The 21,951-nt window shown below is 40.2% G+C and overlaps 1 protein-coding gene across 1 annotated transcript in view; it reads right to left on the reverse strand.

Annotated features, from left to right (window-relative positions):
- Positions 1–21,951, reverse strand: part of Exoc4 (exocyst complex component 4) — an 849,021-nt gene that overhangs the window by 822,902 nt on the left and 4,168 nt on the right. The window contains exon 2 of the mRNA XM_008836072.2: positions 7,325–7,514. Coding sequence (XP_008834294.1) covers positions 7,325–7,514 — 190 coding nt within the window. The remainder of the gene's footprint in view (positions 1–7,324; positions 7,515–21,951) is intronic.

The raw sequence follows: 21,951 nt of genomic DNA on the forward strand, positions 1-21,951 counted from the left end.
TAAAAATAAATTTTGCCATAAAACACCCAACTAGGCTCTTGATCAAGAGTGGAGGATAAACTTACAAAGTGCCAGTACTGATTGGAAAAAGACATTATGGAATGTCACAGCAGTATACATGCAGTGTAATCGGATCACTTCTCACTTATGTTCACTACATGGAAAAAAAATAAAAGGTAGACTGGCAGGAGGACCCACTGGCATGCTGTATACAGATGAACATGACCAAAATTACTCCCTAAACTGAACTAACAAAGGTACAGATAGACATAAGATACTGCAAGAACTTTTACTACTAAACTATCCTAGACTTTGTCTTTTTTATTAAAGTTATAAAGAAATGTTATCTTGGAAGACGGAGAATGCGGTCAGTCAGCAACAAAGAAGAAAAAAACATGAAGAATATCAAAATTATGATGCTGAGAAAAGAAGTCAGAAGCAGTAAGGATGTGAGTTCTAGAACAGGCAGAACTAATCCATAATGACAGAACAGATCAATAGCTGTGTGCAGCAGGATGTAGAAGAGAACTGACTATAAAGAACAGGAGGCCACAGGTGGTAACACACATATGCATCCCCACCATTTGGAAAGCTGAGGCAGGGGGGATCATGAGCTTGAGGCCAGCCTGAGCTACAAGAGCCAAGGTTGAAGCTAACCTGGGATACATAGCAGGAGTAAATTTTCTGAGGCAAAATAACACATTCAACTATATACATACCAAATTCATTGAACTGTACCATCAAATAACATGTACAGCACCATATGTCAATTATATGTCAATAAAGATGGAGCATAAAACCATTATAGAAATTAATACGGAGGTTCCTGATAAAAATAAATAGTATTACTGTATGACCCAGCAATGTCACTACTTAGTATTCAGATGGTCTTCAACTTAGGATGACAACCTGACAGCAATATAAAAGTGATACACATTCAGTAGAAGCCATTCTTCAAATTATAATCATTTTGATAATTTTCTAGGCTAACAATATGTTGTATGGCACACTGTAATAATGCTGGGTGGCATCATCACGCTACAGCTCCCAGAGAGCCATAATCAGGAGGGTAAAAAAGGATCCTCTACAGTGTACTATGGAGCTAACATGGGACAGAAATGTAATCCTACCATAAATCAAGGAACATCTGTATATCTAAAGGAAATGAAATCAGTACATCAGAGACATCTACATTCCCATGTTCATACAGTTATTCAAAACAGCCAAGATATATAATATAATCTAAGTGTCCAACAGATAAATGGATAAAGATAATATGATACAGAGAGAGACAGAGAGAGAGAGAGAGAGGAGAAAGAGAATTCATTCTTTTTCAAATTTTTTTATTACTTTTATTTTATGTGTATGAGTGTATTGCCTGCATGTATGTGAGTGCACTTGTGTCATGCAATGATGCGGAGGTCAGAAGAGGGCGTCAGAGCCCCTGGACTGGAATTACAAACAGTTGTTAGCTGCCATGTGGGTGCTGGGAATTGAACCCAGTTCCTCTGTGAAATCGGCCAGTTCTCTTGAGTGCTAAGCCATCTCTCCAGCCCCAGGAATTCATTCTTTCTCAAGATATGATTCATTCTTGAAAAAATAAGGAAATGTTGACATTTGCAACAACATGAATGAAAGTGGAAGACATTATGCTGAGTAAAAGAAGCCAGGCGTACAGACAAACGCCACATGACCTCACTTATATGTGAAAGTCTTCAGAATAGAATACAATGGTGGCTACCAGTGGATGAGACTAAAGAGATGTTAGTCATTGGATACAAATTCTCAGTTAGTTAAGAGTTGCAAATACAAGAGATCTGTTGTACAACATGTTGACTGAAATTAATAGCAACACTTGAAAATTGCTAGGTGACAATTTAAGTGGTCTTACCACAGAGAAATGATAATTATATAAGTCAATGTATATATTAATTAACTTGACTGGGTCATTCCAAAATGTATGTGTATTTCAAAATATCATGTTGCATACCATGAATGTATATAATTTTTATTTGTCAGTTAATAAAATTTAAATAAAGACTTTTTAACTGGGGAGGAGCTAACAGGGACTCTGCCTATCTATGAATTACATTCAAATACAGAAAAGAAACAAAATTCACTTAACATTTATTTCTCAAATTCCCATTCTATTTTTATAAATGTAATGATAGTATTTTCAGTTATATTTAATTTAAAAGGCTAATTAAGGTTGAAAAACTACATTACTCTGCTTCATTCTTAAATAAATCCATGAAAAGTCAAGTTGTTAAAACCATGACATCATGCTTTGCTTCCTCAGAATTATAACAACTTCACATTTGCTCCAAATCGTCTGTTCAGCAATACCGAGAACTTCGGGTTAAACATATAAAAACTGCAAGTCACTCTAATTAGAGACCAGCAGAAAAGAAGAAAATAAAAAGCAGCACTCAAGAGGCTATTTAAAGAAAGGAAAGATGATACAGATGGCAGAGAAGTAGCAACTTTTTCAACCCAACCTTGGGAAAAACAAAGAAATGGGGAAAACTAACTGGGTTTTTTTTTTTTACAAACCCTGCTCAGCTTGTATAAAAGGAGTAGGAGAGGTGCACTTCAGAAGAACGCATGGGTACCGCCCAGAAAAACACTGGGAGGCTACAACCTTTAAGTCACAAAAGCAAAAAAGTACTGAATCCAGATCAAAAGAAATAAAGAGAGAGAAATGGAGTGCTTATTATCTGTGAGGAGGCACAGCAAATGTACAATCAGCTCTTGGCACCTGGGGACCAGAAGATTCTGTAAAGTCCCTATGAGCAAGAGAAGGTTACTGACAATTAATACATCGTTACCCTTAATTATTACAAGTACAAATTATTGTTACATCCCTCTTTTTGATAAAAGAAGCAAATCTACATCTAAGAGCTTCCATACGGACCTGCCTGCCTGGAGTACCCAAGCCAATTTTTTCCACAGTTTTATAGAAAGTGCCTAGAAAAAGTGAACTTGAGAAATACCACTCACAGGTCTGTTTAAAAGCCCTTTGGAACTATAGATCACTTTTGAATCACCCTCACATTTCTACTTCCCATACTTTTTCCTCCCTGTTAGTATTTTCAGCTTTCATTCTAAGGCTTTAAGTTCTCTGAGTCTCCCCTCAACCCATTCCAAGCGCAATACCTTCCTTCAGAGCTGCTGGGTGCAGGTAGCAGTACACAGATCAGAAACCCTTGAACTTCAGGAAAAGATTGCCTCCTGGTTCTTTCGACTACATTAGTGCACTCCAGACCACTGTCCAGCTTCTAAACTAAGACTCTCATTACTGGTCACTATTTAGCATGTCTGTTTCTAGAAACCTGAGGCTTTTTTTCCTTTATCATGCAAACAGTTCAGAATTTCCACTCACATCTAGGCTGTAAATAACATTCTACAAAGACCACATTGTTCTCCCATGACAGTCTTTGTATTAATTAGGGCTATTCTTCATTCTAATTCTACCTTTCACAGCATACTTTCATATAAAAGCCAAAAAGTCACTTTAGGTAAATGTTAAGTAATGAATGTTGCATTCTTGAATAATGAAGCCCCAACAACTTTACTTGAATAATTATGCATAGCTTTTTCTATCTATTCATAAGAAAAACACATTTTAGAACTGGATCTAATACCAAGAGAACAGCCAAAAATGGGATAAAATGTTAAGTGCTTGTGTATACCACAATAGAAAGTACACTCTTAGCCTCTCCCTCCTGACAGCATCACACTGACTACTTAGATAGACCAAAGAAATTTGTGTGAGTTCCTCTAATTTCTCTCATGTACTGCGAAGAAACAGTCAAATTTCAATATTAACAAACATCACATATATAGAGCAGGCCTCCAACCTGTATCAACTAATAATCTACTCCAATGCCACCACTGAAACAGTCATGAAACTGGTAGAAGCTATGGGTTCTCAGGCTTCCTAATGTGGCAATATCTCATTTTGAGCAATTTTACAGTATACTTGAAAACAACAGGCTCATCCACATGAGGCTCACCACATTGTTATCCACATTACTTGACCTGATCAGCCATACATAGTACTTCATTTACAATGATTTATTTTAGTCTTGAAATATTTCCAAATGGACTTGATCAATAATAAAAGGTTCAGACCATCTGGGAAGAAAGTCAGAGCTACCTGTCAGCAAATATTTATCCTCAAGGCCATAGATTCAAATAAAATAACCTAAATGGATATATGGAAGTGATGTCAAAATGGGGAGTGATAGAGAAACAAGAACACATCTTTATCGCCATGCTCCACAATAACATCTATTCCTAGACTATTAGCTACAATATGTTTGCTAAAATATTAGTCACATTATGTTGTTCCTAGGCTGAAAACACTGCCACTTCTAAAGGCTAAGAATTATAGTATAGTGTATACATTGTTGAATCATCAGAAACAGTTAAGTGTACATCAGTTCATGCGTTAAAATCAGAGTCCTTCTAATGACCTGCCAGACCCTATGGGGCCAGGGCCCCTGAGTCACCCCTCCACATAAGCGCTCTGATCACTCTCTGTCACTCTTCCTACTGCTCACTGTGTCTCCTCACTGGCCCTCTTGCTGCCTCTCTGAACTTCCGAATATCACCCTACCTCGGGACCTTTGCACCTGTTATTCCTCCACCCTCAAAGTCCCCTCCAGACCCTCTTTCTCACCACGTTCACATACTAGCCTTCCCTGACTGTGATGGTTTGAAGGAGAAATGTCCCCCATAGGTTCAAGTATTTGAACATTTCATTTTCCCCCAACATTTTTCCCTTCTCATTAATCAATTATTAAAGGCTTCTTTGCAAAGAGCTTTCACCCTTTAATGCTTTCCCAAATACTGATGCTAATTCATAACATTGAATTTTGTGACATTTACTTTCTGGGCAAACTGTCTGGTATAATAAAAGTTTCTTTGGTTTGTTTTCTTTTGCTCAGACCCTCGTATATTGAAAATAAGAATGGTAAATAGAGTGTGGCTTCTAAAACAAATGCAAGATCATCAAGATGAGGCCCTCATTTTCAGTACCACAACGACCAGACAGATACTGTGTTTGTAGCAAAGATGCTATTGACTCTGAGTGGTAGGGAGCAAAGCAGAAATCGCTGTTGATGCCTCCCTTGAGATTAGGGCGAAGTCCTTTCAGTCAACCAAACTAATCAGAAAACACAAACACCAAAAGGTCCCTCAACCCTTGCTGTGATAACCCACAGCAAAGTCAGAAGGTCAGCAGCTCTATAAATTCATTTTCTGACCCCTCTTGAGCTTAGTATATTGTCAAAATGAACAACAGAGTTTACTTTAAGTCTCGAGCAAATGATCTATAGCTTTACCTGGTTTCATAGATAAATCCATAGAAGGAACTTACCATTTCTAAAAGCTAAGAATTACAATATTCCTTTCAAATTTTCCCAACTATTTTTAAAATGTAAAGAGGTCAGTAGACTACTTCAAGAATGATGAAGAGCTTACTCGTTCTACAAATGGACTCTGAGAAGCCGAAACTCATATCCACAGCGTTCTAAGAAGTATAATTTATGTATTGCTTAATATAAAATCATAATAGAAGGTCTTGAGGACAAGAAATAAAGCGTGTGACAATGTCATGAGTCCAAGCATTCCTGGCTGGGCACAGGTCAGGGAGTTCTCCATGAGCTCATCGTGCAGGCAGTGAATATAAACCGGAGTCTACACAGTGCATTGTCTCCCAAAGGTCCTTGAGGGGCAGCTGCAAAGGATTAAGGAAGGTGTCAAGCATGTTGCTCTGTACTCCTCAGCCCAATACAATGTAAGCAGAAGGCACGAGCCCTCTTGGTGTCTGGTATGTTGGTGTTGTGCAACATATATTTGTTGTTTTTTAAAGAAGGAAGAATATTTCTTGAAAAAAAAAAAAAGTACTGAAAAATACAGCAAAGGTTTCATAGTGAAGAACTAGAGCTCACATTATAAATCTGCTGAGACAACACAGGCACAATCTGACCTGAAAAAGTAAGTAAGTAAGTAAGTAAATAAATAAATAAATAATCAGTGTTCAGTACAGGTAGCAAGTACTGGTACTTACCACAAAACAGCAAAAAAGAAAAAAAAGTATCATAGGAGTAATCATCAAAATGCACAGTCAAGGGTCTGGGGAGATGGCTAAGTGGGCAGTGCTTGCCAAATAAGCATGAGAAGCCAAGTTCAGATCCCCAGCACCCACATAAAAGCCAGACATGGCAACACACGTCTGTAATGCCAGTGAGCAACTCAAGAAGATACCCAATGTCAACCCCTGGCCTCCACAAGCACACGTATATATGCACAGCTGTACACATGTGTGAACACATGCATATACTATACACACACACATAATTTTAAAATCAAAATATATAGCTAAGAACCACAAAAATATGATGTGATAGTATACAGCCTTTTTTATCCCTTTGGCCAAATAAAAAACTACCTCTTGGCGGGCGTGGTGGCGCACGCCTTTAATCCCAGCACTCGGAAGGCAGAGGCAGGTGGATCTCTGTGAGTTCAAGGCCAGCCTGGTCTACATAGTGAGTTCCAGGACAGCTAGGGCTACAGGGAGACCCTGTCTCAAAAAGACCGAAAAAAAAAAAACACTATATCTTTTAGGTACTACAGACAGGGTACCCAGGAACCAAGGGCTTTTCAAGACCTTACAACAAAAGGGAGGGAGGGAAGTGTGTGGGAAGGTAACAGAGAAAAAAAAAGAGAGCAAGATGAGGGAGGAGAAGGGAAAAAAGAAAAAGTGAACAAAAAAAAAAAGCTCCAGACCACAAAAAGAAAATCACAAAACAAAAACCAACACCAGCTCAACAAAACTAAACATAACTCAAGAACTCTGGTTTTCATAAACATTTTCATTCCATGTTTATATAATTTGTACTTTACATTTTATTTTACACACACACACACACCCGTGAATATACACACATTCAATTAACTGTGAGACGGTGATATTAGACTCTAACAGTAAAAGGCCCTGCAGTCTGAACAGAACTCCTCTTTGCTTCAGATTCCTTTCAGTATACTCAAATTAAGGACATCTTCCTTATGCCATGTCACCCTGCAGTGAAAAGTAACAGCAGAAGCCAAAGATGAGACAGAGAAAGGAAGAAGCCAGCCCAGGACACCCTTCTGTAGTTTGCCTCAACCAGGCTTTCCAGACACCTGCAAAATTCCAGAAACTGCCGTTAGGAAAAGCTCGTCAAGCACCACCAGCCGTTACCACTGCCCAGCTCCAAGACACAACACCTGTACTAAGGGGAGGGGCCACCATCACCAGACAAGAAAGGAGGCTCACCTGCTTTATTTTATTTCGGGAGTTAGTAATGCGCTCTGTGATGCTCTGGTATGTGCGAATGGCTGTTGTCAATTCTGTGTAGTGCTGCACGATCAATTCATCCAGGTCACGGTCACATTTCTCATAGGCTTCTTCAAGACGACCCTTCTCATTTTCTCTGTCTTCAACATCATCGCTGGTAGACAGAGTCCTAGCAAAGATAGAGATATGAAGTTGAATGAAACTTAAAAGCAAAAATCAAAAGAAAGGTGTCCCGTTGATATGCTAGCACATGCATCTATCTTACTAACTAGGAAATGAAGTAGGCTGATAATAGGAAATATAAAATCACCTTCAAGGTTAATTCCAGTCAACCATCTGAGTGCATGGTTGGCTGCCTAGCCAAGGAGCCCAACCTTCACCTTGCTCCCTTGACTTTTGAAAAGATTTAATCAGATAGCAGACGGGCATAGTTTTGAGAGGCTGAGCGCAGCACTTGATTTGTATGAATCATAATAATTCCTATTAGTCCATTCTTCTTATCAGAAGTAATTCTGGCCAATGAGACCTACAGAACTTCTAGGAGTCATTTTCTTGTGAGAAAAATAACAGGAAAAAAGTCCCTCTCCCCACCCAGGATACTGATACACAAAGCTGAGTCAACACTTTAATCATCCCAGGAAGGGAAAGGAAAGGAAAAATGCAAACTACTATAGCCATGTCAGTGGGTCATAAAAAGAAGCTTCTTGTTAGGGGAGATAATACATTGTTTAACGTACTTCCCATGGTCATCTTTCATATGTAGCTTTAGTATACTAAGGGATAAAATTACTCACACTAAAGAACCATCTTCTAAAGAGCTCATATGAATGACCTGAATTTGGTAGAGTTCCCAGCAGCCTGGAAATAAGGTCATGTTAATTCTAAAATCTGTTACAACAGCAATAACCTAAGCTGCACTACAAGACAGTCCTTGCATTCACTGTTCTTCAAACAGAACTAACAGAATTGATAGGAATCAACAATAACCAGACAATGAGACAGACACACTTATTAAAAAATCTTTCAATAACTCAGTTTGATACATGGGCCACAGATCTTTGTTTCCTCTATTATCTTTCTTGGATAATTTTTTTTAATTTAGTATTATAATAAGTAATAAAGAAACCTTTTCCTTTCATCTGTTCGCTGTGGTAATTTAGTTTCATTAAATTCTATCAGATTTGTCAACTTATACATTCAGCCTAGTTTATTTCATTTATCTTTTTTAATTTAGGGAGGGGGATATTTTAGGCTCTCAGTGATGGATGCAATCAATTATAAGTCCATCATTACAAATGCTTTCAGAGATGATCTGTCAGCAAATCAATCACATATCCACTTCCAGATACTTGCAAGCAAAATACTGTACAAACGTCTTCTCCAAACTGTCATTCAGAGCAATGGGTCTTAATTCATGAGCCACGCAATACATAAAACTTCCTTTTCAATTTAGAGGGGAACTCAGGAGGCCTGTCTGAGACTTCAACGGAACCTCCAAAGTGAATTTTGTAAATGTGCTAGGGATGCCAGGAGAGCAAGCGTTGCGTGAAATAGGAGCAATAGTAGGTAATGAAGGAAAGGCAAAAGCCACAAAGGACAGAATGGGTTCCTCAGGAAAGCAATGGTGCCAGCAGCTAAATGAAGGGCAGATTTCCTTACTATAAACCACTGATCCTAGAACAGACTACTCCAAGGTTATTTTCAGGTAGAGAACACACAAGTAGTTCACTATTAAAGTAAATCGACTTGATTCCAAAGGAATCACTTGTAATATTTGGGTTCAGAGTAGCTTAGCATGTCTCTCTGTTGTTTTTATGATATATAACTTTGCTCTTTAAATCTGAAACCTTCCAGGTTGTTAATCTAAACTAAAGCACAATCAGAAAATGTCTTCAATTTGTCAAATGTTCCACAGGTAAGAGTTCCTGGATATTTAACTCTACCGCTTCCTCTCTTAACAGCAGAGCTACACAGCATGAGCCTGCCATCTTTGCAGTGCCTTCCACAATTTCCCCTCCACTGCCGTAGGTGGAAGGACTCTCACTAAACATCTCACACTGTTTACCTTAACCAGTCAAAATTACCATTCAAGAAAATGTCAGGCCCAGAGAGGACACCCTCTCCAGCATGAGCTGTCACCACAACACATTACTAGATCGTTAGGAACTACTTAGGAAACACAGGGCTACCAAAATGAAGACCAAGGAGTGACTGCATCCACAGGGGAATCCTTCTCCTATTTTTCATTTTCAGAGGAAATATTTAGATAAGAAATATCCTGTGCCAGGCTTGACTCACACTGGAAATTCATCCTCTTCCTCTTGATATAACCTGGGATAAATGTCATTTTGTCTTTAGTCAAAAACACATTTCAGAACTCTGAGAACACAAAATACAGGGGGTTTTTTGTTTGGTTGGTGTTGGTTTTTTTTTTTTACTGTTAGAGAAAAAGCAGATAATAAAAATAATAAAAGCCTCTAAAATTTAAAGAGGCTTACAAGCTGCCAGACATTAGCTGTGGTGAGCATTTTATAGCATGTGTTCACTCCCATTGGAATGGGGCCTGTTGTTATCCCAGCCCCTTTTTCACAGTGGGAGCAGCTGAGTCTAGACAAGATTAAATTAATTTTCCCCACCTCACACAATGAGAACAAGAAATCCTACAAGGATCGAAAACCCAGGTGAACTGTTTATAGATTATGCTTTGAGCTACATGCAGAGTGGGCTCTGGAGTCAAGTGCGTGGGCAGACTCCTTGACCCAACATATTTACCACCCACAGAACCTCAGGAATGGCATCTTACTTTGTTCATCTATAAAGTGGACATGGTAACATCTTCCTTATAGGATAATTGGGAATTACTAAAAGAGATCAAGCAAGGTCTCATGTATCATTATCAGTCAGCAAATGTTGACAGTAACAGGAGCAATAGCACAGCATGGGTGTCCATTCTCCAAACTGCTTGGGACCACAAGTGCTTTGGATTTTAAATTTCTTCAGATTGTAGACTATCTGAAATGTATAATGAGAGTGTGTTACGTATGGCACTCAAATCTAAACATAAAACTTGTGTTTCATAAACTTTATATGCATAGGCAGAAGGTTATTTATATAATATTTTTAGTAATTTTGTGCATGGAAAAGTTTCATAGTATAGAAATTTCTAGTTGTTGTATCAAGCCAGTGCTCAAAAGGTTTGGGATTTTGGAGCTTCTCAGATGAGGGCAGCAGAGGCAGTAGCTTTTTTCTGCACTAAAATGGAAAATGCTTCTTCTAAAGACAGAGGTTCAAATCCTCTCATCTCCAAACTCTAGATCATTTAGCTTACGAGATGAAATTAGCCTCTCTGCTTCCTCCTTCCTTAATGCCAATAACTGTGAAGAGGCTGAGGTTTTATCCTAGTTGCAACCTAACACTAGTCTGCCAGGGGAACCATAGCCTTTCTTACTCAAGGTCCAGCAAGCAGCAGAGCATCAGCACATCTATGTCAGGTCCTCCTCAACAAAGTCCCATGCAGAGTAGGCAGAGGGGCACAAATGGATACTGGCCCCACACAAGTAAGGATCCCAAAGGAATCCTGAGCCTAGAAAGCCGAATAATTTATACTGGGCGGGAAACACACCTGCCCTTTGAGCTGGATGAACAAACTGTATCTTCTAAGGCTTACTGCTAAACAAACATCTTTGATAATATAGACTAAGGCAACAGGTCTTTTACTCAAAGGACTTCAGAAACATGTCAGACCCCAAGAGAATTGTGTCCTAACACTAATGAAACCTGTCACTGAGGTCCTTCAAGGATTGAACTGTGGCGTGGTGCCAAGCAAGAATAGGCCACAAAGATTCAATCCCAAGCTAAGTTTTCTGCAAAATGAGCCCTTAAGGACAAGGCCTCAGATGATACTTACAAAATAAATAAATAAATGATAGACTAGAAAAGCATGAAACTGAACATAGTTCTAGGGATAAAGTTTTTTAATGCTAGCAAGCTCAGCAACTTCTGGTTGCTTCAAGCCAATCACCCAACCTGAAAGCAAGAAAGAAGAGAACACTTTGCCATCCCACTCACCCTACTAGCCAGGTCAGATGCCTAGGTCAGCCAGCACTGCCTCTGTGCAGTGCAAAGCTCATGGCTTACAAGGCAACCATTGTAACTCTGAACAGCTCTACTGCTTATAAAGCCTTTCCATAAAATAAGGTATATCAGTTCCTACATTTCCACCCACTGATCCAGTTCTATCTTCTTCAATAACACAGAAAGGCCATTCCTTCCTCCATGAGATATCCCTTTAAATGACAACTCCCAGTAAGCTGTTCTCCAGGTCCTTCCACTGCCTCTTCCATGTCCTGGCTCCAAGCAGTCTACCAACCTTGCTGTTTTTCTCTAAAGTCCCTTCAAAAACACCTCATTTGTGGCTCTTAAATTTTTTTTTTTTTTTTTTTTTTTTTTTTTTTTTTTTTTTGTTCTTTTTGAGACAGGGTCTCCCTGTAGCTTGAGCTGTCCTGGAACTCACTATGTAGACCAGGCTGGCCTTGAACTCACAGAGATCCACAGCTCTTAAATTTTATCTAGTCGTAGAAGTGAACTTGTCTGGGAAACAAAGAGGACAAATGGGAGTGGGGAGGAGGAAGGGGGGAAGTTGAGAAGGGGAGGCAGATACACTCAAATACAATACATACATGTACAAAAATTTCAGAAACCAACCAACTTAAAGCAGAACTTAATGTGTTTCAAATACAATAAATCACTGAGCCCTGACAACAACACTGTGAGGGAGGTGACACTGTTCTCTGCCTGGATGGAAGACACTGAGTGATCGGTTCAGGCAGAGGCTTTACTCTCTCTGCTTGGGGTGCCCACCTCCTAAGGGCCTCATTATCCCATCTATCCCAAAGATGTGCCCAGACCTGAACACAGCCCACTTCCAAACAAACAGGTTTTTTTTAAATCTCACAACATGCACACAATAATCCTAAACTAAATTTTTCTGTTATTGTTTAGTTTTAGTTGTTTAGTTTTAAGTTTAGGTTTGGGTGGGGGGGTTAGTTTTAGTTTCAGTTGTTTCATTTTAGTTTTTGGTTTGGGTAGGGGGTTTTTGGTTTTGATTTTCTGAGACAGGATCTTGCTATGCAGCTCAAGGTGACCTTGAATTCACTAGGTAGATATACAATGGCCTCAAACTCATTATCTACCTGCCTCTGTCTCCCCAGTATTGAGATTATGGCATGTGCCACCATGCCTGGCACTGCAGCAATATTTTAATCCAAAAATTACCCATGATTCCATGGACAAGCAGTGCTGAAAAACCAGGTTTCACGTCTCCTCTACTTATGAAATGTTACTGCTAAGAACAGAAATCTGACCATATTACTGTCTTACATATAGAAAGAGAGTTAAGTGTGAGGCACAGGATACAAACACACAGTCAATGCAGTAGTTATTTAGTAAACATAGCCTATGATAATCCTTAAAACACTGTAGGGGGCTGACAGAACCATGACCCTTTTGCAGATATGGAAGCAGAGGTTCAGAGCTGAGGGTATTCGACTCTGCTCCTGCTCCTTCTGCCATACATATGAATTCCTATCTTCCTGCCGCAACCCCTGAGCTACAGGACAGCACCCTAAGTGTGCAAGAGCTCACCTAAAAGAAACCAGTGGTCAACTATCAATGAAAAGATAGGCATAGACCTATGGGGTTTTTTTTAAGGAGAAAGAAACCCTTGGATCTGGAAAAAGGGGGTTTAAAAAACATGAGCTAAAACATAAAAGCAAAGGATAAACGGTGTAATGTTGCCACTCCAGGATGCATTCCAGTTACAAAACCACTCTAGATTTTTCTCCTCCCCTATTTCAAGATGATTGTGATTTACAAACTGCTGCCAAGTTTGCAGCAAACATAGAAGGGTAAAGCGGACTACGGCAAGGCTGCAGAGAGACATTTCTGGATCACTAAGAATTTCACTATAAGACAGCTCTGGTATTTTACATGATGAATTACATCCCTAACCATGACTAATTAATCCCCAGGAAGGAATTTATTTACCTAACAGGCTAAAAGGGACACCATATGAGTGTTAAGCTGCTGTTTACAGTTTCCAACAGGAACAAGGATGCTCTATGTTTCCAGTGGATTCACAAGCCACCAGCTCCCAGTGAGTTCTACAGACAGGCTATGAAACCCGGGGTAAAGACCTGGAAACTGAAAACAGAATTTGTCTGTTTCCTTTTTCTCATATGCCCGCTTCTGTATTCCAGTTGGCCAGTCAAATGTTTTGAAAGGAAAATAACCACTCACCATCACCGGCTCCTTCCATGGAGCAATTCTGCTCTCACTCTAGACTTTAATAGAGTAATGGAGTCCAGACAGGCGCAAGCACATAAAAGTCAGTATCACTGTTTAAAAAAGATAAAAGGAAGATCAAACAGAAGAAAAAGCTCACCTATGAAAATACAGTTACTCACCAAAAGATGGCCCATCACTTGAAGGGAACAATAACTTTCAAAGACAGAATAAAAGGATGCAAGAAGAGAAAAACCTAAATCCAGAGTGCTACCATTAGGAAAACACCAGAAAACCTTGTGCTCTCATCAAGCATGTCAAACAGAGGTACCTAAAGGCTGAGGAAGTAGCTCGGTGGCAGATCACCTACCTACTATGTGCAAGGTCCTGGACTCAACTCACAGTAGCATCAGCAAAATAAGTAAGTAGATAAAACCAATTTTCTTTTACCTCTCAAATTTATCTATGCAGAATATATATACATGAATATATACAAAATATACACAATGACACATACAAATTGAGCCAGGTGTGGGGCTCACACATGTAATCCCAACACTTAGAAAAGTAGAAGCAGGAGGATCAGAGTTGAGGCCAACCTCAGCTACAAAGTAAATTTGAGGCCACATGAGAATAAGCATGCCAATAAAACAAAATCAAAGGAACACTAGCTCTCAAAAGCAATAGTCCAGATTCAAATAGGGCTTCACAGAAGAGCAAGCTAGCTGTAATACCAGACACTTGGGAGGCTGAGGCAGGAGGACTGTGATTCTGAAGGCAGCCTAGGCCACATAGTGAGGCTCTAGCTGAAAAACAATTTTTTTTTTTTTTGTCTTTTTGAGACAATGTCTCCCGGTAACCCCAGCTGCCCTGAAACTTGCATGTAGACCAGACTGGCCTCAATCTCCTAAGTGCTGGAATTTAAGGTATGCACCACCACACCGGGCTGCGACAAGTTTTAATAAACAGATAAAAACAGCCAGGAGTGGTAGCACACGCATGCGTTTAGTCCCAACACTCGGGAGGCAGAGGCAGGTGGATCTCTGTGAGTTTGAGGTCAGCCTGGTCTACATAGTGAGGTCCAGGCCAGCTGGGGCTACAGGGAGACCCTGTCTCAAAAAGACCAAAAATAATAAATAGATAGATAGATAGATAGATAATGATGATGATGATGATGGTGGTGGTGATAATTCAGGCTGCAGAAGCAGGTGGAGCTTTTGTGAATTTGAGGCCTGCCAGGGCTATATAGTGGGACCATATCTCAAAAATCAAACAAACAAAACAAATAGATGGATGGATATAGATAGATAAAAACAGAATTGTGTAACTTGAAGCAACTTGACCTGAGTTCCTGAGTGCTCTGCATGTGTTTTTCCTTGTAAAACAGGAATAAGATAATAAGAACGCCTGCCTTCCTGGGATGTCTTAATGACTGAACAAGTGTGTCAATGTGCTGTATAAAATATAAAACAGGATGGGAGGGCTGGCTGATACATTATTAGAATCAAATTAAATAATCTATGAATAGCAACACTGTTTGCTATTTGATTCCCTCAAGCTTCCCCCATTCTGTAGTTCCTGAGGACAACCATTTACCAACTCAAATCAGATCTTCCCTCTGGTTTCTTGCAATGCCTAGTACATTAAATGTTTAGTAGAAGCTACATAATGAGCAGCGGCCTGAAGCAGGGTGTGGAAAGGTCACGCTCCCTGACTTAAGAAACAATTGCAACGGAATTGGCTCCCACAAAGACATGCCTGCCCATAGATCCCTTTACAGTGACCCTGTTTATCACTGACTCAACAATATTTATTAAGCACCTATTACTTACCAGGGGCAGTTATAAGTGGCTAGGGATAACAGCAGTAAATAACCAGTCCCTCCCTGTGTGGCTAACATTTCAATGGGGAGAGAAGCAATAAAAGCAAGCAAGAAACAAGCCAGGGCATGTGGAGGCAGAGGTAGGAGCTATGGTACAGCAAAGGCAAGAAGGAAAATGGCCTCCAGAGGACCATGACATACAAAGGTGGCATGTGAATGGAACATGGGTAAAAATCCCTGAGGCCTGGTATGATGACGCAGGCCTTTAATCCCAACTCTCAGGAGGCCTCATGAGATCGAGGCCAGCCTGGTCTAAGTTCCAGGCCACCTGGGGCTGCAGGTAGACACTGTCTCAAAAAGACCAAAAAATTGTTGGGACTGGAGAGTGGCTCAGTGTTAAGAGCACTCTTGCAGAGGACCAAGGTTTGGTTCCCAGCACCCACATGGCAGTTAACAACTATCCATAACTCCAGTTACAGGGGATTCGACACCCTCTTCTGACCTCCAAGGGCACTGCACAACACGGGTGCACTCACATACTTGCAGACAAAATACTCATACACATAAAATAGAAATAATAAATTTTTTTTAAAAAGATCCCTGGTGGGAACGTTGTCCTGGAGGGGATGGCAAGTGCACAGTCCATGCAGGAGGATGTCCTCAGCCTGCTCGGGAAAGGAGATCACTGTAGCTCTATAGACCACAGGAGTGACAGTGGTGAGAGATGAAGTCAAGAGTGAGACCAGGTACAATTCTGTGGGCTATTACCCTGGGTGGGGTCTCTGAAGCTACTACTTAGGGGTAGGGGTAACTTCCCCGCCAGTTTTTAATGGTGATACCCCGTAACCATATTTACACTACTTTCATTTAAATTATATCTCATCTCTTTCAATAAAGACAAATCAGATGTTTTCTCTAATACTGTAAACAAAAAAGTAAAATATACAGAACATCTAATGTAAAATATAAGCAAGTCACACAATCAAGCTGAGTTTGTATTAAATGAACTCCTAATCTAAACTGTAGTTTCCAAGTAGCCAAGGCAAAAAGGGACACATAGTATTGTAGGTTTCACTTTTAAAAAGACAGACTCCAGTTCCTCTAGAGCAGCGAACTTTTCATCTAAAACAAATGGAAGACATTCTACAATACCTTGTTCTATAATGATGTCCTCAACAATCTTCTGAAGACAAGGTAATAAATTTTACATGACCATTTCTCATAAGTTCCTTTCAGAATATAACATTAAAACCCAACCCAGGCCCCAAGACTTTGAAAGATGGTAAATAAAGCCCAAATATAAAGTTTCCCAAAGATTTGGGTTTTTTTCATTTTAATCTAAAGATAGGATTTAGGAAATTTATAGAACTTAATGGATCAAACTATGTTTTATTAATTCCTCCTCTCAGCAAATCTTTTGATCAACCACCCAGCTAGCAGATCTCTGAAGAGAATGTGGACCACACGTGTTGGTATTAGAGTTCCATTACCAGACTGTTAACTATATGCAGTCAGACTGACAGTCAACGAGGAATGAAGAGCCTGGTTACCTGTTAGGAGAGGACAGACAATGCTCTGAAAGCAGCTGAGAGTATTTGAATGAAGTAATAAAGAGTTCTCAACTTAGTTATAAACTGAACTACGTACCCTCCCCTCCCCCAAAAAAATGTTTGTATGTTAAAACCTTATATTTGGACTGCATCAACAAAGCAGGGAATAAAGCTCAGTGAAGTCAGGAGGGGACCTTAAACTAGCAGGACTGACTGCTGTTCTCATAAGAAAAGCAGGAGACAGGAGGAAGCCTTGGCTACACAACCACAGAGGAAAGGCTGCATGGGGACAGAGCAAGGAGGTGGCGCCCACAGGCCAGGAAGAGAGGCTTCACCAGGAGCCCAACCTGATAGTGCCCTGACCCTGGACTCAAACACCGAAAGTGGAAGGAAATACATTTCTACCACTCATATCATCCAGTCTTGGGTGTTTTGTTAGAGCAGCTGAAGCAGAACACACTACCCTGTAAAAGTAAGCAATGCTTTCTTAGTTTGTTAAAGTCTCATTCATTCTTTTTCACTTTTCTCTCTGTTTTCTTAGTTGTTTAGGGTTTTGAGGTTGTTAAGGGGGTGAGGTCTATCTATCTGTGTGTCTGTTGAGACAAGGCTTCCCCATGTAGCTCAGGCTGGTCCTGAACTCTTAATCCTCCTGCCTGGGTTAGCCAAGTCCTCTGGTTGTAGATGTGTACCACCATGCCTAACTTAGTTGGTTAAATTCTCAAGGCGGATGTTAGCAGTCAGCCTCTTTATTCATAAGCAACACAGATTCTTGGCAAACCCACATGAAGAATTAGCTGCTTAATACAGCCATAGATAACTAATCCACTTGCTATAAGAAATATTTAATGTCATCCACCTAAATTCCAGTGACCCCTGCAGAATGATTAACACTGTGTCGTGTTTCTTGTAAACAGTTAATACGCTTGACTGTCTACTAAAGGGCATTCTCTGTTGGCATCTACTGACCTCTCTTCCAAAAATAACAAAGATTAAGAAAATAATTAACAGAAATCCCTTCAAGCAACTCAGAAAAACTAATTACAAGTAAGGCTTCAGATATCCAAAAATCACTTATCAGCAAATGTAGCTCTACAGAGCACAATCTACAATAGGAATCAAATCTCCTGGGTCACCCCCACCCACATAGGCCTCAAAGACCAACTGCATGGAACAAGGTTCTTATCATCCAGACTTCTTATCATCCAGAACTTGGGCCCACCATGAGCTCTGCCTTCCCTGCAACACGCCATCATAAGGCAGGAGATAAGCATAGCAAACGCTCAGCAATGCTCAGGGGTGAACCAGTTTCAGACCCTCACTCCAAGAAGGAAAAACATTAAGTGTTTGCTCACTAATCTGTTCAGAATAAAATATTCCTTTTTGTTTAATGGTCCCAGCACAAGAAAAGACAAAATCTAGAGCTGATCTGATTCTCCAAATGCATGTCTTGTTTTCTGATCTAAGCAGAAGACATTTCATTTTACTACGAGGTCCACCTAACCCTTATTTCAAAATATGAAAATCACATTGTTCTTCTCCTACAAAAAAAGAAACTGCTGATCTAAGACATTGCTGACAGCAAAACACACGTACAGACAGCAGAAGAACTAAAGACTCCTCTAGGTTTGAGTGGAGTGGAACCCAAACAAGTGTGGAGGAAAGACTGCAAAGGATATAAACTGTCAGTACATGCCCGGGCGTGGTCGTGCACACCTTTAATCCCAGCACCTGGGAGGCAGAGTCAGGCAGATCTCTGTGAGACTGAGGCCAGTCTGATCTACATAGCAAATTCCAGGGCAGCTGGGGCCACAGATAGACCCAGTCTCAAAAAAAAAAAAAAAAAAAAAAAACCAGCAGTCAGTTTTCCAGGCCAATTATGCTAAGCAGGACACTCCCTTTAGGATGAATAGTCTGTAACTGCTTCCAGTGAGCTATCAAATAAGAGGCCCTCATCAGAATTCTGAGTCTAAGTAAAAGATCACACATTAAAGAAATGCCGGAGATGTATATCACTACATAATCACACAAAATGCAGCTTCACCCAAAGCAGACACAAATCAACACTCCACTTTTAAATCGGATTTTATTCTATTCAATTATATATTGTGGTGGCTTGTTTCTTAATTATGCCTTATTAGAGCCCACAAAATACAAGACAATCCCATCCCAACCGATAGCAATTCACAATGACAAGTCGCTTGGAAAAAGTTTTCTGATGCATGCGAACACCCCTCAGCAGTACAAAGAGCTTCATGTAGCACCAAGTGACAGTAAACAATGTCTGCTTTAAGTCGGTTGAAAATTCACTAGTGTCTGGCTTCCGACAGCACTTAGAGCCAATTACTACACCCAACACATGTGCACATGGTTTTTCAATAGTGCAATTAATTCAGTTATAAGAACATTTCTGGAGACCAAAAGCAATAAATCGCTTAGGCAACAAAAGCAGGCCATTATCTAAAATTAAGTAAAATCACCCCAGTCAGGCATAAAACTGAGCTTAGGGCTGACAAAGTCAATGTGAAACTCTATCTCTGTTCTCACTTCATGCTAGAGGCCAGCATCCATCAGAAAGTATTATCCACAGAGACTCTTACTTCCTGCTGAGTTCCTCACAAGCAATGTTTTACAAGATGTTGACAGGTATTTGAGATCAGGTACATTTTGGAAAGTGTAGGCTATACAAACTTAAATGCAAACATCCAGGAGACTTTAGAGTGCTGGTGTCACGGAGAGATAGCGAGGTACAAAGGCGCCTCATGCAGTGCTGCTGTAATTTATTCACCTTGTCTTGACCCCAATTCCCATTCAACATGTACACCTCTTCCACTGCTGGTGGAGCCACTGGGTTGGAGCCGGGGCCTCAAACCTGCTAGGTAAGCACTAGACCTCAGCCCCCACACATACATTTTTATGGAATTTTTCAGCCACTTACAAAAATAAGAGACTTGTCAAAAAAAATTCAGCTTCAACAACTCTGCATATTCCAATCTTGCTTCATTTACCTCTACTGGGTCTAGCCCTCCACCCCAACTACTCTGTAGCAAAACCCGCAGACAATTGTACTGGTATGTATCTCAGTACTTCTATGTTCATCTTGTAAGAGTTTATTTAAAAGGTTTAATAAAAAAGCAAACCCAACAGAGAGCAAAAGAAAAAAACACTGAGCATGCACAGGGAGAAAAAAACCATAATATCATTATCTCAACTTTTTTTTAAAAAATTAACAATTCTAATTTGTTTCTTCGATCTTATTTCCCTCGATAAGCCTTTCATAAAGGCTGCTCAGACTTACCCATTCTTTGGAATCATGTGGGTCAGTGGATCAGGCAGTGCCCAAGAGGGTGCATTCCTAGCAAGCTCCCAAGGGTTATTGTGCATATAAGGTAATGTCTCCCATAATGTTCTGCACAATTACAGACACCAAGTTTTGAATGGAAAAAAAAGCAACATCTTTTGAACCATGCCCTACTTTACTTTTCACAAGAGCTTTTAAAAGAATAAGCAAAATTCAGAAGAGTCTCATAAAAATCTTGAAATGTGTAATTGTTTTTATCAACAAGGGCAAAGGTAACACAAAAGCTTTCTTTTATTACTTTGTGTTAAGCTGTGAGTTCCCATGGTTTTCAAGGCTAAATCCCCAGCACATGAAGAACTGGCTACTACTATGAGGATCAAGGTTGTAACTCATTTCATAGATGGAAAGCCGTTAACAAAAATGCAAGCAGCAGACTCTCAGACTGTTGCTGCACTACACGGTAAACAACCAAAACCACCCACCAACTATTAATAAAGGACTCTCAATTCTGTGCCACCCAAAGAAAACCCTTTGCAGCCACATTAACACCAGAGCAACCATTTACTGCACTATTGCAGGTGGCAAACAAACAACAGAGATATAGCCTTAAAAATAAAGAAACATAAACATGCATTTCAAGGAGTTTCTCAGATTGCTAACGGAAGAGCCCCTGGGAAACTATTACAGAAAGTAAAGGCTTAATACTGTGCAGAATGGGAGGTTGGGGGTTTAGCTCAGTGCCTAGCAAGCACGCCACCCTGGGTTTGGCCCTCAGCTCTAGAGAAAAAAAAAAAAAATACTGTGCAAAATAGGAAAGCCCCTCAGTGTGGAGATGCTCACTGCCACACGGTGATGTCAAATAGCACCTGTGATTCCCTTGTTCCACTGGACTACAGATAACCCAAAACAATGCCAAGGAAAATTAGAGATACTTTTTAAAATGCTAGTATTGATAAACTTCTACACTGGGCACATAAACTAACATCAGTTAACAAGCAAAATGAGTTTCCAAAACCCTGGACACTAAGGCTGCCAGTCTTGCAAATGGAAGTAGGAGAGGACAGAGGGTGATACAGAGGACCCTGAAGATCTGCAGAGGGTCTTCCCTGAACCTCAACTCACATGGGAAGAGAGTGTAATGACTTCCCTCAGTCAAAATGAGAAGTCTCAGAAGTCTCAGAGGACTGGGTGGAGTACTCAAAAGACTTTTTGCAAAATTAGCCCTGGACTAAAGAGTATTGTGATCCTGACTAGTAAACTTAGAACAAGTACTGAAAGAACCAAATTGTTTCCCAGTAGCCTAGCTGCATCCTAGAGCAAAGTTTAAGCCTCCACCTCAGAAGTGCTGAGATTACAAGTGTGCACCACCATTCCCCATCTTATGCTGGGCACCAAACCCAGGATTTCATACATGCTAGGCAAGTACTCTACCAACTGAGCTCCATCCCCAGCCCCTGGACTGCTTATTCTCCCATTATTCTATAGTAACTTGTAAACAGCACCACACCATCAGTGCCAAGACAAAGGGGAACAAAGAACTAGAAAACTATAGGGCATTTTGAGATGGGCTCAGATGAAGAGAGAAGTTGCTAGAAACAACATCAGTGCCTAACACAGTTTCCATTGACCCAGCTCAGAACAGAGTGACCATGTT

Source organism: Nannospalax galili, unplaced genomic scaffold (assembly GCF_000622305.1).
Source record: "Nannospalax galili isolate Female #2095 unplaced genomic scaffold, S.galili_v1.0 scaffold1617, whole genome shotgun sequence".
Taxonomy (NCBI): Eukaryota; Metazoa; Chordata; class Mammalia; order Rodentia; family Spalacidae; genus Nannospalax; species Nannospalax galili.